The sequence below is a fragment of the Muscardinus avellanarius genome (assembly GCF_963383645.1).
Source record: "Muscardinus avellanarius genome assembly, chromosome: 12".
In the NCBI taxonomy this organism is placed as follows: Eukaryota; Metazoa; Chordata; class Mammalia; order Rodentia; family Gliridae; genus Muscardinus; species Muscardinus avellanarius.
In genome coordinates, this window is record NC_137798.1 from 78,422,306 (window position 1) to 78,437,870 (window position 15,565).

The following is a 15,565-nucleotide window of genomic DNA, read 5'->3' on the forward strand; positions in this document are numbered from 1 at the left end:
GCCCCTTTCTAGCTCTGGCCTCTCATTGGCGTCTCAGGCATCCTTCCCTCCATCCCGCCCAAGGAGGCAAGTATCGTTAGCTGATTGGTTTATTCCCTTCGCGCAGGTTGGCAGGGCGAGGCGGAAGCGGCCCGGATTGGAGAACTCTGCTCCGGAAGCACTACCCGAGGCACGCAGGTCAGCAGCATGGCGGCGTGGCTAGCTGTGAGCTGGAGCGGGGCTGGGCCCGCAGCTGCCCGGAGAAGCCTTCCGCTCTCCTGCCGGAGGTGGTCTGGCACTTTGGCAGACACCGTATACGATGTTGTGGTGTCTGGCGGAGGTCTGGTGGGCGCTGCCATGGCTTGTGCCTTGGGTAAGCACATCTCAAAGCAGAGAGCAGCGTGGAGCCGGGCAGCGGAGGGGCGTTGCGGCCCACCCAACCGCGGCGCTCTTGGCCCAGAAACTGAGCTTTCTAGATCTCACGGTCCATTTTCTGCTTTATTGGGGGGAGCCCCACGGCCTCCAAGAATGCGGTTGTGCTTTAGGGTCCGGTAGGACCAAAAGTGACCCCAGTACTTGGGAGGCTGCAGCCTCAGCATTGTATCCAGATTCTCAGCAACCTAGTGAGGCCTTGTTTCAAATATCGGGCTGGGGGTGTAGCTCGGCGGTAAAATACCCCCATTCCCCCTTGGGTTTAATTCCCCGTACCACCCCCCCCCACACACACACACACAAAAGCAGCAGCAGCAGCTGAGGCTGTCCTTCAACCTTCAGTTTTCTTTCCCAGCCTCCCAAGTACTGGTATTACAAATGTGCACCACCACCATGCCCAGCTCAGGACATTTTCATTACCCTAAAAAGAAACTTGGAAAGCCAGACATGCTGGTGCGCTCCTGTTATCCCAGTACTTGGCAGGCAGAGACAGGAGGATTGTGGGTTCAAAGCCAGCCTCAGCAACCTAGTGAGACCTTATCTCAAACTAAAAATAGGGCTGGAAATGTAGCTGAGAGGTAGCACACCCCTGAGTTCAATCCTCAGTGCCACGGGGGGGGGGGGGTGCACTTGGAACCCTTAGCAGTCACTCCCCATGTCCTCAGCCCCAGGCTATCACTTGCCTACTTTCTGTCTCTATAGATTTGCCTTTTCTGTACAGTTACATGTAGCTGGAATCTACAGTTACAGCTTAATGTTTCAAGGTTGATCTGTGCTGTAGCATGTATCATTACCCCATTCCCTTTGAGGGCTAAGTAATAATATTTCATTGTGCATATATGCCATGTTTTATTTATACATTATTTGATGGACATTTGAGTCTTTCCACTGTTGGCATATTACAAATATTGCTACTATGAACATTTCATGTATAAACTTTTTTGGGAGGAGGAGTACTGGGGGTTGAACCCAGGGCACTCTACCACTGAAGTATATCTCCAGACCTTTTTATTTATATGTTGAGACTGAGTCTTACTAAGTTATCCAGGCTGGCCTTGAGCTTGCAGTTCCCCCTGGGATTACAGGTGTGGGCTGCCACTTCTGGCCCATGTGATGTTTTGTTCCATGTATACATTGTATAATGTTATAATGTTTAAATTAGTAACATATTTCTCCTCAACCATTTATCATTTCTGGTAAAAACTTTCAAAATCTTTTTTTCCTAGCTTTTTGAAATATATAATGCATTGTTGTCTATAGTCACCCTACTTGATATATAATTCTTGATATATATATTGCAGTACTGGGGATAGGACCCATCCAAGCTCCACCCCCAGCCCTATTTTTTTTTTTTAATTATTCTTTATTTTGAAACAGGGTCTTACTGAGTTGCAGAGGCTGTCGGTGAACTGTGATCCTCCAGTTTCAGTCTCCCTAATGCTGGGATGACAAGTGTGCACCACTACACTTGGCTTTGATTTTTCTAAAATGATAAAAAAAAATGCTTTGTTTTTCTTTTTATTTAGGACATGATATTCACTTCCGTGACAAGAAAATCCTGTTGATAGAAGCAGGTCCAAAGAAAGCACTGGAGAAATTGCCAGAAACATACAGCAACAGAGTCAGCTCACTTTCTCCTGGCTCTGCAACCCTTCTCAGTAGTGAGTAGAAGATTGCCTCTCCCAGGCCAAGCCTCCTTCCTCCTTGCCCTCCTGTGGCCCCTCAAGCAGCTACCAGGGCATCTGTGAGAAGGCACTCACTGTGTTCGTGGCAGTGGGAGGTGGGCTTGTAGTCTAGGACATAGCCCACCATGAAGACCCCTGAAGTAGTCAATGTATGACCTCCTGGCTTGGGGAAGACACCCTGCGGACATGAGCCCGAAACATGTAGACTTCTTTTGTGATGTTAGATCCTTGTGGTGGAACTGAATCTGTCTGAACTAATTATGAATATTTATTTTTGCTCTCCATTCCCAGAGTTCTCAAGAGAGTTGGGGAGCCTGCATATTAAATGATTTTGGGGATGTAGATAATGTGTGCAATACAACAGTTAGCAAATTGTTTTTAGGTCTTTGACAGATGTTACTCCCTCAGTCCATCCTGACTGAAAGCTTCTTATCTAAAACTCTTCAATCAAGTTGGGCATTATGACACATTATCTGTAATCCCAGTACTTGGGACACTGAGACAGTAGGATTGCAAGGTTGATGCCAACCTCAGCAACTTAGACCCTGTTTCAAAATAAAATGGGCTGGGAGTATATTGCTCAAGGGTAGAAAATCCCTGGGTTCAATCCCTAGTACCACAAAAATAAAAAAAATAAAAATAAAAAAATGCTTCTATCACTGTAGCCCATAATACTATTTTATTTTTCTTCAGAACACTTACTACTACCTGATATTTCATTATTTTTCCTTTTTTTTCCTTTTTTTTTTTTTTTTTTTGTGTGTGTGTGTGTATGTGTGGTACTGGGGATTGAACTCAGGGGTATTCTACCTCCAAGCTATACCTCCATCTCTTTTTTTTATTTTTTGAAGCAGACTCTTACTAGGTTACTGAGGGCCTCACCAAATTGCTGGGGCTGGCTTTCAACTTGCAATCCTCCTGTCTCAGCCCCCCAAGTACTGGGATCACTTGTATGTTGCCATGCCTGGCCATTATGGGCTTTTTTGTGTCTGTTTCTCTAGTTAGAATGTGAGCTGCAGATGGCAGGAACTTTTGTTTCCCATTTTCTGCTCGGTACCTAGAATTGTAACTGGCACATAGTAGGTGGTCAGTAAATGTTTCAGCAGATAATGAATCTGGCCAAGCATGGTGGCACACACCTATAATCCCAATACTTGGGAGTCTGAGACAGGAGGATTGCAGGTTTGAGGCCAGCCTCAGCAACTTAGCAAGACCCTGCTTCAAAAGTAAAAAGTAAGTAAAATGGCAGGAGGTATAGGTTGGAAGGAGAATATTTCTTTTTTTTTTTTTTTTTTTTTGGTGGTACTGGGGTTCCTGGAAGCCCTTCTACCTCTGGGCTACACTCCCAGACCTATTTTATATATTTTTTGAAACAGGGTATCTTAAGCCAGCCTGGCTGGCTTCGAACCTGCACGATCCTCCTGTCTCCGCCTCCCAAGTGTGGGGATTACAAGCGTGCGCCACCACGCCTGGCGGGAGAATACTTCTAGGTTTAATCCCTAGTACTAAAAATAAAAACAAAAAGAGAATGAATTTGTTTAGTGCTTGAAGGGTTAATCAAATAAACTTTAGAGTATTTTATAACTTTAAGAAAATGATGAAGAAAATTAACAATATAGTTTAGTTTTCTTTTTTCTTTGTGGTACCAGAGATAAAACCCAGAGGCATTCTACCTCTGAGCCATACCCCAGTCCTATTTTACTCTTTTACTTTGAAACAGGGTCTCACACTAAGTTGTGGAGGGCCTCACTAAATTGCTGAGGCTGGCTGCAAACCTGTGACCTCCTGTCTCAGCCTCCCAAGTACTGAGATTACAAGTGTGTGCCACCACACCCAATTGATTTTCTTTTTCTTTTTTGTACTGGGAATTGAACTCAGGGGCATTCTGCCACCAAGTTACATTCCCAGTCCTTTTTATTTTGTTGATTTTGAACCTGGGTCTCACTAAGTTGCTGAGGCTGGCCTCAAATCTGCAGTCCTCCTGTCTCACCCTCTCAAGTACTGAGATTTCAGGTATGTGCCACCACGCCTGGCTGATTTTCCTTTTTTATTTCCCCACTTTAATGTGATTTGACCCTTGGGACCTTTTTTTGCTGCACAATTAAAAACTAGGGAACAGAGTAGCAAACGGGGTAGAGGTGGAGAGGATTTTTTCTTACTGGAGAACATTGAAAACAACCTCTTACTTAGGATGATGGGGTGACAAAAGGGAGCCCAGGCCCCTGGGAGGTCGCCACGCTCGACAGATCCTTTCTTTTGTAGGTTTTGGCGCCTGGGACCACGTCTGCAGCATGAGATTCAGAGCCTTTCGGCGGATGCAGGTGCCTCCTTCACCTTTCCCACTTTTAGCAGATGTCTTGTCCTGCCTTCTGTTGAGGTGTTGGAGGCCCCGTCCTCCAGGTTTTCTGTGAACGTGGGCGGAATCACATTGCTGTAAGGAAGTGTTCTGGGGGAGCCTTCCCAAGAGTCTTTTCACTTCGTATCTCCTGCCCAAGAGGCTGACAACTTGTGTTCCTGCTTCTGTCACTTGGGAAAGCAGTCCTCGGTGTCTGGTAGGAGTCATGTTCTCTTCCCCTGGTTTTAATGCAGCCTTTCTTTTTGTGTTTGCAGGTGTGGGATGCCTGTTCAGAGGCCTTGATAATGTTTGATAAGGATAATTTAGACGACATGGGCTATATAGTGGAGAATGACGTCATCATGCACGCTCTCACTAAGCAGCTGGAGGCAGTGTCTGGTGAGGCACCACCTCACCCTCCTGCATTTACTGTCTGGGAAATGAACTGCCTTAGGACTTGATGGGAGAAACCATTCCTTACAGATACTGAATGTCCACTGCAAAGAAATCCTTTGATGGTTATCTCAGGGGTGGTTCTTTTTTTTTTTTTTTTTTTTTTTTTTTTGGTGGTACTGGAGAGCTATACTCCCAGACCTATTTTATACTTTATTTGGAAACAGGGTCTCACTAAGTAGCTGAGGCTGGATTCGAACCTGTGCAATCCTCCTGGCTCAGCCTCCCAAGTGCGGGGATTACAAGCGTGCGCCACCACGCCTGGCTAGGGGGTTCTTCTTTTCCTTTTTTTTTTTTTTTTTGGAGCATTCTACCTCCGAGCTATACCCCCAGTCATATTATTTATTTATTTATTTATTTTTATTTTTTATTTTTTGGTGGTACTAGGGTTCCTGGAAGCCCTTCTACCTCCGGGCTACACTCCCAGACCTATTTTTACATTTTTATTTGGAAACAGGGTCTCCTAAGCCAGCGTGCGCAGCTGGCTTCGAACCTGCGCGATCCTCCTGTCTCCGCCTCCCAAGCGCGGGGATTACAAGCGTGCGCCACCACGCCCGGCTATTTTTTATTTTGAAGCAGGGTCTCACTGAGTTGCAAAGTAGCTGAGGCTGTCTGAGAACTGTGATCCTCCTGTCTCAACCTCCCAAATGCTGGGATTACATGCGTGTACCACCATACCCGGACTTTTTTTTTTTTTTTTTTGCCTGTATCAGGGATGGAACCCAGGGACATTCTACCTCCAACCTACACCCCCATCCCTATTTTTTATTCTTTATTTTGAAAGAGTGTCTCACTGAGTTTCGAAGCACCTCACTAGCTTAGGCTGACTGTGAACTGTGAACCTCCTGTCTCAGCCTCCCAGGTACTGGGATTACAAGCGTGCACCACCACACCCAACTACTTTGTTTTTAATGAGTTATTTTTTAGATCTTGTTTGGCAGTAAACGAAAAGACATTGCTTTCCTGGGACCTTGCTTTAGGTTTATATACAGCTTTATCTTTAGCCATTTGGCCCACCTTTTTAATACTTTGGTTTTTTTTCTCTTCTCGCATTCTCAGATCGAGTGACGGTTCTCTACAGGAGCAAAGCTGTTAGCTATACCTGGCCAGGTCCATTTTCCATGGCAGACTCCAGTCCTTGGGTCCATATTACCCTAGGTGATGGCAGCACCCTCCAGACCAAATTGTTGGTAGTTAAAGATTCTTACTTTGCGAGGGGTCTTGCATGTCTGTGTCTTATCCCAGAATCTAGAGCTCTAGTTGCAGACCTAAGCTATGGATTAACTCTAGGCAAGGTGCTTGTTGATATAATGAACAGTACCCATTCCAGGCAGCCCAGGTTAATGCGGTCTTAGAAATTCTCTATAGGAAGCAATCTCATGGACTGTCTTAGGTCATGAAATGAATATAGTAATCAAGCAGGGCCTCCCAGGGGCAGGAACCCAGAGTGCTTGGCACCAAGGCTGCTCTTTCCCTCTGTGGGATCCATTGCGATCCATCTTGCAGCTCATCCCCCCTCCTGCTTCCTCCCGCTTTTCTAGCTCACCAGCTTTCGCTGTGACGTGGCAGTCATCCCTAACCTAATATCAGGACAAGTCAGCACAGTTCCTGCCCTGTGCTGAAACTTTTCTCTCTAGTTCAGTTATCAAGAGCATCTGGCTGAGCTTCACCTACGACTGGGCCCTGTTGGGTCAGATGTCCATTTTGGCTCCTCTGGCTGAGGCTGGGTCATGTTATAGGGCTTCCCTGTAAGGGGCATTGAGTGAGAGGAGCCTGATTGGAAGCTCCCTGCCATGGGTGGGCTTGCCATCCATGCAGTTGGGACGAGAAGAAACTTTAGGAGAAAGAGATAACTTCCGGAGCAGCTGGATTTATGAAGAGGTCATAAGATTTAGTGGGAGCGGGCATGGTGACACAAGTGTAATCCCAGCACTTGGGAGGCTGAGACAGGAGGATCGCAGGTTCACAGCCATCCTTGACTGCTTAGTGAGGCCCTCTGCAACTTAGTGAGACTCTGTTTAAAAAAATATATGTGTGTGTGTGGCTAGATAGAATGCCCTTGGGTTTCACCCCCAGTACTGCAAGAAAAAAAAAAGAAAAGAAAAGAAAAAGACTTAGTGGGCTCTTGTCTCTATAAAGATTGGCGCTGACGGTCACAACTCAGGAGTACGGCAGGCTGCTGGAATCCCAACTGTGAGCTGGAACTATGACCAGTCCGCTGTTGTGGCTACTCTGCATCTGTCAGAGGTACGAGCTGGGCTGCTGACTGGGGAGCCTACTCATGGGCACTAGGCACTCACAGGAGCCTCTCCCACTCTTACAGGCCACAGAGAATAACGTAGCCTGGCAGAGATTTCTTCCCTCTGGACCTATTGCTCTGCTCCCGGTAAGAGGTCCCCTGGCCAGTCTGCTCAAAGGCATCCCTTCATCTTTGTGGCTTCAGTTTCTCTCAGCCCCTTTTTGGGATTTCAAAGGAATATGCCCAGGCTGGTGGGGGCGGCAGCATCCTCATCTTCCTTTTCCTCTTCTTCTTTGTGGTACTGGGGATTGAGCCCAGGGCTAGTCTTCTCCTGACCTACATCCCCAGTCCTGTTTTGTTTCTTATATTGAAACAGGCTGCTAGGTTGCTGGCGCTCTCACTAAGTAGATGAGGCTGGCTGTGAACCTGTAACCCTCCTGTCTCAGCCTCCCAAGTACTGGGACTACAGGCGTGCACCTCCTCGTCTGGCTATTGTTTTTCCTTCTTGTCTTCCTTTATGCTTGAGGCTCCCCAAGTTCAGAAGGGTGTTAAGCCTTAGTACTGGTGCTTTTTCTCTTTTCTTGTCACAGCTCTCAGACACCTTGAGTTCCTTGGTTTGGTCCACGTCCCACAACCATGCAGCAGAGCTGGTCAGCATGGATGAGGAGGAGTTTGTGGATGCCATTAACTCTGCCTTTGTGAGTATCAGTTTGTCTGGCTGATGATGAGCAGCAGGGGTGGGAAGGAAAGGTGGTTTTGAGTAAGGGAAAAGCAAAGCAGCTCCCCTGTGTAACTGTAAGCCTTAACCAGAAGAGGAGGAGAAACAGGGAAATACAGAACAGTGGATTTTCAGAGGGTGCACATTGCTGTTATGTTAACTAAAACAGCAGCCAGGGTGGTATTTAATACTGCCTTTTTTGAATTGAATGCTTTGATAATTTTGAACAGTTCTACTCAGTCCCCAGTACTTGAACCTTTGAAATCTGACTCATTGGAGCCCGATGTGATAGGACACACCTGTAATCCCTGAGAGCCAGGCATGGTGGTGTACACTTGTAATCCCAGTACTTGAGAGGCTGAGACAGGAGGATCATAGGTTTTCATCCAGCCTTGTGAGGCCCTTTGCAACTTAGTGAGACCTTGATTTTAAATAAAGGATAAAAACAAATGAATAAATAAGTAGGGCTGAAGGTATAGCTCTGAGGTAAAATGCCCCTGAATTTGAGCCCCAAACTCAGTTTCGGGGAAAAAAAAAAAAAGATCTGGGGATGTAGCTCAGTGGTACAGTGCCCTGGCTTCAATCCTCAGTACTGGGTGTGCGGAGGGGGCAGGGGATCTTCTGAAAAATGCGAATAGTGTCCCCAGCCTTTCAGGGTTGAATGAAGACATTTAAAATGAGAGAATTGGCTGGGTGTGGGGGCGCACGCTTGTAATCCCCGCTCTTGGGAGGCAGAGACAGGAGGATCATGCTGGTTCGGAGCCAGCCTCACTGGCTTAAGAGACCCTGTTTACAAATAAAAGAAATATAAAATAGGTCTGGGAGTGTAGCCCGGACGTAGAAGGGCTTCCAGGAACCCCAGTACCACCAAAAAATAAATAAATAAATAAATAAATAAATAAATAAATAAATAAATAAATAAAATGAGAGAATTGAACCCACAAAGAGTAAATAAAGGATCTTCAGTATAAAATAATAAAATAATAAAGTAAAATGAGAGAATTGGGCCAGGAATGTGGTGCAGTCCTTGCATGTCTGAGGCCCAGGGTTCAATCCCCAGCACCATAAAGAAATACAAATAAAAACTAACATAGCCAGGCATGGTGGCACATGCCTGCAATCCCAGTACATGAGAGACTAAGTAAGACAGCAGGATCGCAGGTTTGAAGCCAGTCTCAGCAACTGAGACCCTATTTCAAACTAAAAAATAAAATAGGCCTGGGGATATAGCCCAGAGGTAGAATGCCTCTAGGTTCAATCCCGAGTGGCAAAAAAGAAAACTGACTTGAGACACTGGACACTGTATGTAAAGTGCTTGGAGCTGAGCCGGGCATGGTGGTGCACGCTTGTAATCCCCGCGCTTGGGAGGCTGAGACAGGAGGATCGCACAGGTTCGAAGCCAGCCTCAGCTACTTAGTGATACCCTGTTTCCAAATAAAGCATAAAATAGGTTTGGGAGTGTAGCCTGGAGGTAGAAAGCCTCTGGGTTCCACCCCTAGTACCACACAAAAAAAAAGTGCTTGGAGCCCTGTATGTAAAATGTAAAATGCTTGGAGCACATCTAGTTCATTGCAGGCACTCAACAAATGGTAATCACTATCCTCTAGGTAACATGGACACCAGATTTCTGGAGCTTATATTACACATTTACGTAAATTCATCAGTGGTAATAATTGGTATCATTTATTGAATGCTTACTATGTTCCAGGTACAAGATAGTTTTATGCCTGCTTATTTAACTGAGTAAGTCTTTGAGGGTAGGTACTAGTATTATCTTCATTTAGAGAGATTAGGAACTCTGCTAAGCTAGTGCAGAGCTGGGTTCGGCAGTCAGCCTTGTCCTCAGGGCCCATGTTCTTAGCCAGGTTCCACTTCCTCACTGAGGAGTTCGCCCTGAAGGATATGGATACCACTGCTCTGCAGTCGAAACAGAGTCAAGGTCTGAACAAGTAAAGTGGATTCCCAGATGAGTGGTAAATGCCGGCCCTCTCTGGGTCCTTAGTAGATATCCCTGGCACAGACCTAGCACCTTCATAGTACGAAACCCATTCAACATTCTGAGTGCCTTCTGTGTAGCAGGCTCTGGAGATAGAGCAGACAGTCCCTGCTTTTCAGGAAGCGCGTAGTCAAGTGGGGGAGAAAGACACACAGTAGACAGCTCAGGTGTGGAGGAATGCGTCGGAAGCTGTGGGAGCGTAGAGGGGAGACACACAGAGGAGGGCTGCGGGCTGTTACAGAGCGAGCTGCTGTCTTCTGGAGGCCCCGAGGTGTTGGTTACCCTGGTGCGGTCGAGGCGAGGACATTGTACGCGGCGGGGAGTGCTGGGAAATTATTAGTTTTTTACACTTTTTGTTTTCAACACTAGGGACTTAACTCAAGGACATTCTACTTCTGAGCTATACCCTATAGCCCTACTTTGCTTTATTTATTTATTTATTTATTTATTTATTTATTTATTTATTTATTTTTGTATGTGAGGCTGGAACCCAGGCACATTCTGCCTCTAAGCTACATCCCCAATCCTATTTTTTATTCTTTATTTTGAAACAGGGTCTCATTAAGTTGTGGTGGGCCTCACTAAGTAGCTGAGACTAGCCAAGAACCTGCAATCCTCCTGCCTCAGCCTCCCAAGTACTGGGATTATAAGAGTGAGCCACCATGCCCAGCTTACTATCTATCATCTATCTATCTATCTATCTATCTATCTATCTATCTATCATCTGTATTGCTTTCGGTACTGGGGATGGAACCCAGGGGCTACACCCCCTGCCCTATTTTTTATTCTTTTTTCTTCATTTTGGAATAGGGTTTCACTGAGTTTGGAGGGCCTCACTAAGTAGCTAAGGCTGTCTGCGAACTGCAATCCTCTCGTCTCAGCCTCCCAAATGCTAGGATTACAAGCATGCACCATCATGCCCGGCTTTTTGTTTTTTATTTTGAAACGGGGTTTAAGTTGCTGAAGGTCTCCCTGGCGTACTGAACATTAAACCCAGAGTTATTCTATCTCTGAGCTACATTCCCAGCCTATTTATTTATTTATTTATTTATTTATTTATTACTTTTTTTTTTTTGTAGGTCTGGGAATGGAACCCAGGGGCATTTGACCTCCAAACTATAACCTCTGCCCTATTTTTTTATTCTTTAATTTGAAACAGAGTCTCACTAAGTTGCAGAGGGCAGACCTCCCGAGCTATAACCTCTGCCCTATTTTTTTATTCTTTAATTTGAAACAGAGTCTCACTAAGTTGCAGAGGGCCTCACTAAGTAGTTGAGGCTGTCTGCAAACCATGATCATCCAGTCTCAGCCTCCGGAATGCTGGGATTACAAGCATGCGCCACCACGCCCGGCTCCTAGCCTATTTATTTATTTATTTAATTTTTTATTGGTACTAGGGGTTGAAACCCAGAGGCATTCTACCTCTGAATTACATTCTCGGTCCTTTTTAATTTTTATTTTGAAATAGGATCTTGCTAAGTTGCTAAGGCTGGCCTCAAACTTGTGATCCTCTTATTTCAGCCTCCCAGGTGCATGTGCCACTATGCCTGGCTCCTTGATAAATATTTGAGAGGGGTGTGTGTGTGTGTGTGTGTGTGTGTGTGTGTGTTTCTGGGGATTGAACCCAGGGACATTGTACCCCTGAGCTATATCCCCAGCCCAATTTTTTTATTCTTTATTTTGAAACAGGGTCTCACTAAGTAGCTGAGGCTGGCTGAGAACCTGCGATCCTCCTGTCTCAGCCTCCTTAGTACTAGGATTACAAGCGTGCGCCACCGTGCCCTGCTCTTGTTAAATATTTAATTCCCTGGTAGTCACTGATCAAATTTCCCTTCTGTTTTGTGGCTGGTGCTGATCAGTGGAGTGATGCTAACCACACGGACTTCATCGACTCAGCTGGCACCATGTTGCAATACGCTGTCGCCCTTCTGAAGCCCACTAAGGCCGCGGCTCGTCAGCTACCCCCAAGTGTAGCGAGGGTGGATGCCAAAAGCAGAGTGCTCTTCCCTCTGGGGCTGGGGCATGCTGCTGAGTACGTCCGGCCCCGGGTGGCACTCATTGGGTAAGGCAGTCACGGAGCAGGGCCACCCCTTTCTCACTGCTGCTGAGGCCACACCTGAAAGCTGCTTTATTCTCAGGGACGCCGCCCACAGAGTCCACCCACTCGCAGGACAAGGAGTCAACATGGGCTTTGGGGATATCTCCAGCCTGGTCCGTCATCTCAGTACTGCAGCCTTCAATGGGCAAGACTTGGGTGAGATTGAGAGGTCATAGAGCTAGAGATGAGAGCCCCCACGGCCCTCAGGAGCAAGATGGGTGGCATCCTGTGTGTCTGGTTTGCTGGGAGGGAAGAAACTTCTTTATTAGATTAGAATTAAGCCTATTCTTTTTCCTCCAGGTTCCATGCACCATCTCACAGGCTATGAGACAGACAGACAGCGTCACAACACTGCTCTTCTGGCCGCTACAGACCTCCTGAAAAGGCTGTATTCCACCAGAGCTACTCCGCTCGTGCTGCTCAGGACCTGGGGCCTGCAGGCCACTAACGCCGTGACTCCCCTCAAAGTAAGAGGCCCCTGCGGCTCCCACGGTCTTCTTCACTGAGGAAGAGGTGCAAACAACTCTAAATTTCTTTCTTTTGTCTTCCTTCCTTCTTTCCTTTTTTTTTTTTTTTGGTGGTACTAGGGATTGAACCAGGCACATTCTACCTCTGACCTATACCCCCAGCCCTATTTTATTTCTTATTTAGAGACAGGGTCTCACTAAATAGCTAAGGCTGCCCACAAACCTGCAATCCTCCTGTCTCAGCCTCCCAAGTACTGGGATTACAATCATGTGCCACCATACCCAGCTAACAACTCTACATTTCTTTGAATTACTTTTCTTAGCTACATTATTATTACCTTTATCTGTCTACCTCCCCCACTGGTGAATAAGAGTTGCTGGGCTTAGCAGAATGTGGTGGCACACACCTGTAATCCTAGTTATTGGGAGGCTGAGACAGGAGGATGACAAGTTCAAGGACAACCTAGCAAGATCCTGTTTCAAAAAAAAAAAAATAGGACTGGGGGTGTGGCGTGGAGGTGGAATGCCCTCAGGATCAATCCCCAGTACCACAAAATAAATAAATATTTATTTATTGGAGCCAGGGTGTGGTGCCACACCCTCGTAATCCTAATACTTGGGAGGCCGAGACCAGAGGGTCACAGGTTGGCGGCTGTTTTTTATTTTTTCATAATAAAATTTTTTTAAAAAGGGCTAGCAGTGTAGCTTTGCAGTACAACACCCCTAGGTTCAATCTACAGTACAAAAAATAAGAGCAGATACTTAGTGAGGCCCTCTGCAACTTAGTGAGCCCGTTTCAAAAGTAAATAAAAAGTAGGGCTGAGGTGTAACTCAGAGACAGAATGCCTATGAATTCAATCCCTAGCACTTAAAAAGAAAAAAAAAAAGATGTCTAAGATTCTTTTTTACTGCCTGGCCAGCTTCTTCCCTCAAATACTTCCATTTAAATATACATTTAGCTAGGTGTGGTGGTGCACGCTTGTAATCCCAGCGTTTGGGAGGCTGAGACAGGAGGATCGCACAGGTTCAAAGCCAGCCTCAGCTACTTAGGCTCTCAGCAACTTAGTGAGACCCTGTTTCCAAATAAAGTATAAAAATAGGTCTGGGAGTATAGCCCTGAGGTAGGAGAGCCCCTGGGTTCCATCCCCAGTACCACACACACAAAAAGATACATTTAAAGCCAGGTGTGGTGGTGCATAATTGTAATCCCAGTAGTAGGGTGGCTAAGACCACAGGTTCAAGGACAATCTCAGGAAGTAGTGAGACTCTTATCAACCGAGTGAAACTCTAAAAGTAAACTAGGCTGAGGGTGTAGTTTACAGGTAGAAAGCCCTAAATTCAACCTCAAGTACCACAGTAAAATAAGAATACATGCCAGGCATGGTGGCCATGCTTGTAATCCCAGTACTTGGGAGGCTGAGACAGGAGGATCATAGATTAGTGGCCAGCCTGAGCTACTTAGTGAGGCTTTCCAAAACTTAAATCCTGTTTCAAAATAAAAAGAATTTAAAAAATAGGGCTGGGGGTGTTGATGGAGGTAGAATGCTCCTGGGTTCAATTCCTAGTAACACACACACACACACACACACAAATAAAGATGCACATTATCCAGGTGTGGTGGTGTTTGAACTCCTGTAACTAAGACAGGAGGATCACAGGTTTGCAGCCAGCCTCAGCGACATAGGCCATCTACAACTTCTGAGACCCTGTTTCAAAAAAAAGAATAAAAAATAGGCCTGGGGATTTAGCTCAGAGGTAGAATGCTCCTGGGTTCAATCCTCGGTACCACAAAAAAAGGGGGGGGGGGTTGGGTGTGGCTTAGAGGCAGAATGCCTCTGGGTTCAATCCCTACTACCACCACTCCAAAAAAAGATTTCTACCCCCAGCTCTATTTTATTTTTCATTTAAGCTGAAATAAAGCCAAGACTCTTAGGAAGAGTATCTGTATGAGACTTTTGATAAGTTTTTGCTTTAATCCCATCTTGGAATTTCATTTTTAAGTATTTTTCCCCCACCCTCCCACTTTACAATATCAAGAGTATCACTCAAGCCAGTTGTGGTGGCACACACTTGTAATCCCAGCATTCGGGAGGCAGAGACAGGAGGATTGCAATTCAGGGGCAGCCTCAGCTACTTAGTGAGGCTCTTTGCAACTCAGTGAGACCCAATTTCAAAATAAAGAATAAAGGGTTGGGATGTAGCTCAGTGGCAAAGCGCTTGCCTAGCAAGTGTACCGCCCTGGGTTTGATTTCCCCAGTCCAAAAAGACCCTCTTTAAAAGAATAAAAAATAGGGGTTGTAGTATGGAGATAGAATGCCCCTGGGTTCCATCCCTAGTACTACAAAAAAAAAAAAAAAGAAAGAAAGAAAAGAAAAAAAGGAGTATCACTCATTGTGTGATTTTTCTCCAGGAACAGATTATGGCCTTTGCCAGCAAGTGAGTGCTCCCCTTCTGGAGATTTTGTTGAGAAAAGAACTTCTTGCTCCACACCATCACATTTATTTCCAAGATTTAATTTAATAAATTTCCTTTCCATTAGAATTCTTGTCTCTCTTTGTCGTCTGCTTAATGGAGCTGTGGAGTACAAATACTGAGGAAAGGCTGTTAGCTAAGCTGGGGGGAAACCCAGAAGAAGCCAGTACTTGGGAGGCTGAGACAGGAGGAGCCTCGGCAACTTAGTAAGACCCCGAGGAACTTAGTGAGACCCTGTTTCGGAGCAAAATATAAGGTGGGGGGTGCGGCTCAGAGGCAGAACATCTCTGGGTTCCATCGCCATTACCAAAAAATACCAAAAACAAAAGGCAGCTATTACTGTTTGGTTGAAAAGAGCATTTTATTACCAAAAGAAAAATTATTAAGGTGCTCTCTCACTCATTTTCACTTGTTAACAGTCCTTTTTAAGGAAAATAATTACTTTTTTTATCCAGTGCTGGTCATAAGTTCACACGGTTGCCTTGATAGAGGTAAGAATTAGAAACACTTAGCTGAAACATTTTTGTTAGAATGGCCTTTTAAAATGAACATTAGAATGGAAGTTAAATATAAATTTCTTTAACCTTTATTATATGTGCACTAGACTTTCTAGAAAAACAAAATAACCAAATCTTATTAATCCTAGTATGTCCCGTCTTCATAGCACCAGATTTCAGTTTTATCTATGGTT

At 45.5% G+C, this 15,565-nt stretch overlaps 1 protein-coding gene across 1 annotated transcript; it reads left to right on the forward strand.

Annotated features, from left to right (window-relative positions):
* Positions 1-186: 186 nt before the first annotated feature.
* Positions 187-14,842, forward strand: COQ6 (coenzyme Q6, monooxygenase; the record flags this gene model as incomplete). Its single annotated transcript, XM_080706983.1, has 12 exons — positions 187-352; positions 1,938-2,072; positions 4,359-4,417; positions 4,707-4,830; positions 5,944-6,074; positions 7,024-7,131; positions 7,208-7,270; positions 7,714-7,821; positions 11,697-11,899; positions 11,976-12,091; positions 12,236-12,402; positions 14,813-14,842. 12 exons carry the CDS (start codon positions 187-189, stop codon positions 14,840-14,842), a joined length of 1,410 nt encoding a protein of 469 aa, XP_080563109.1.
* Between the last annotated feature and the right edge of the window lie 723 nt (positions 14,843-15,565).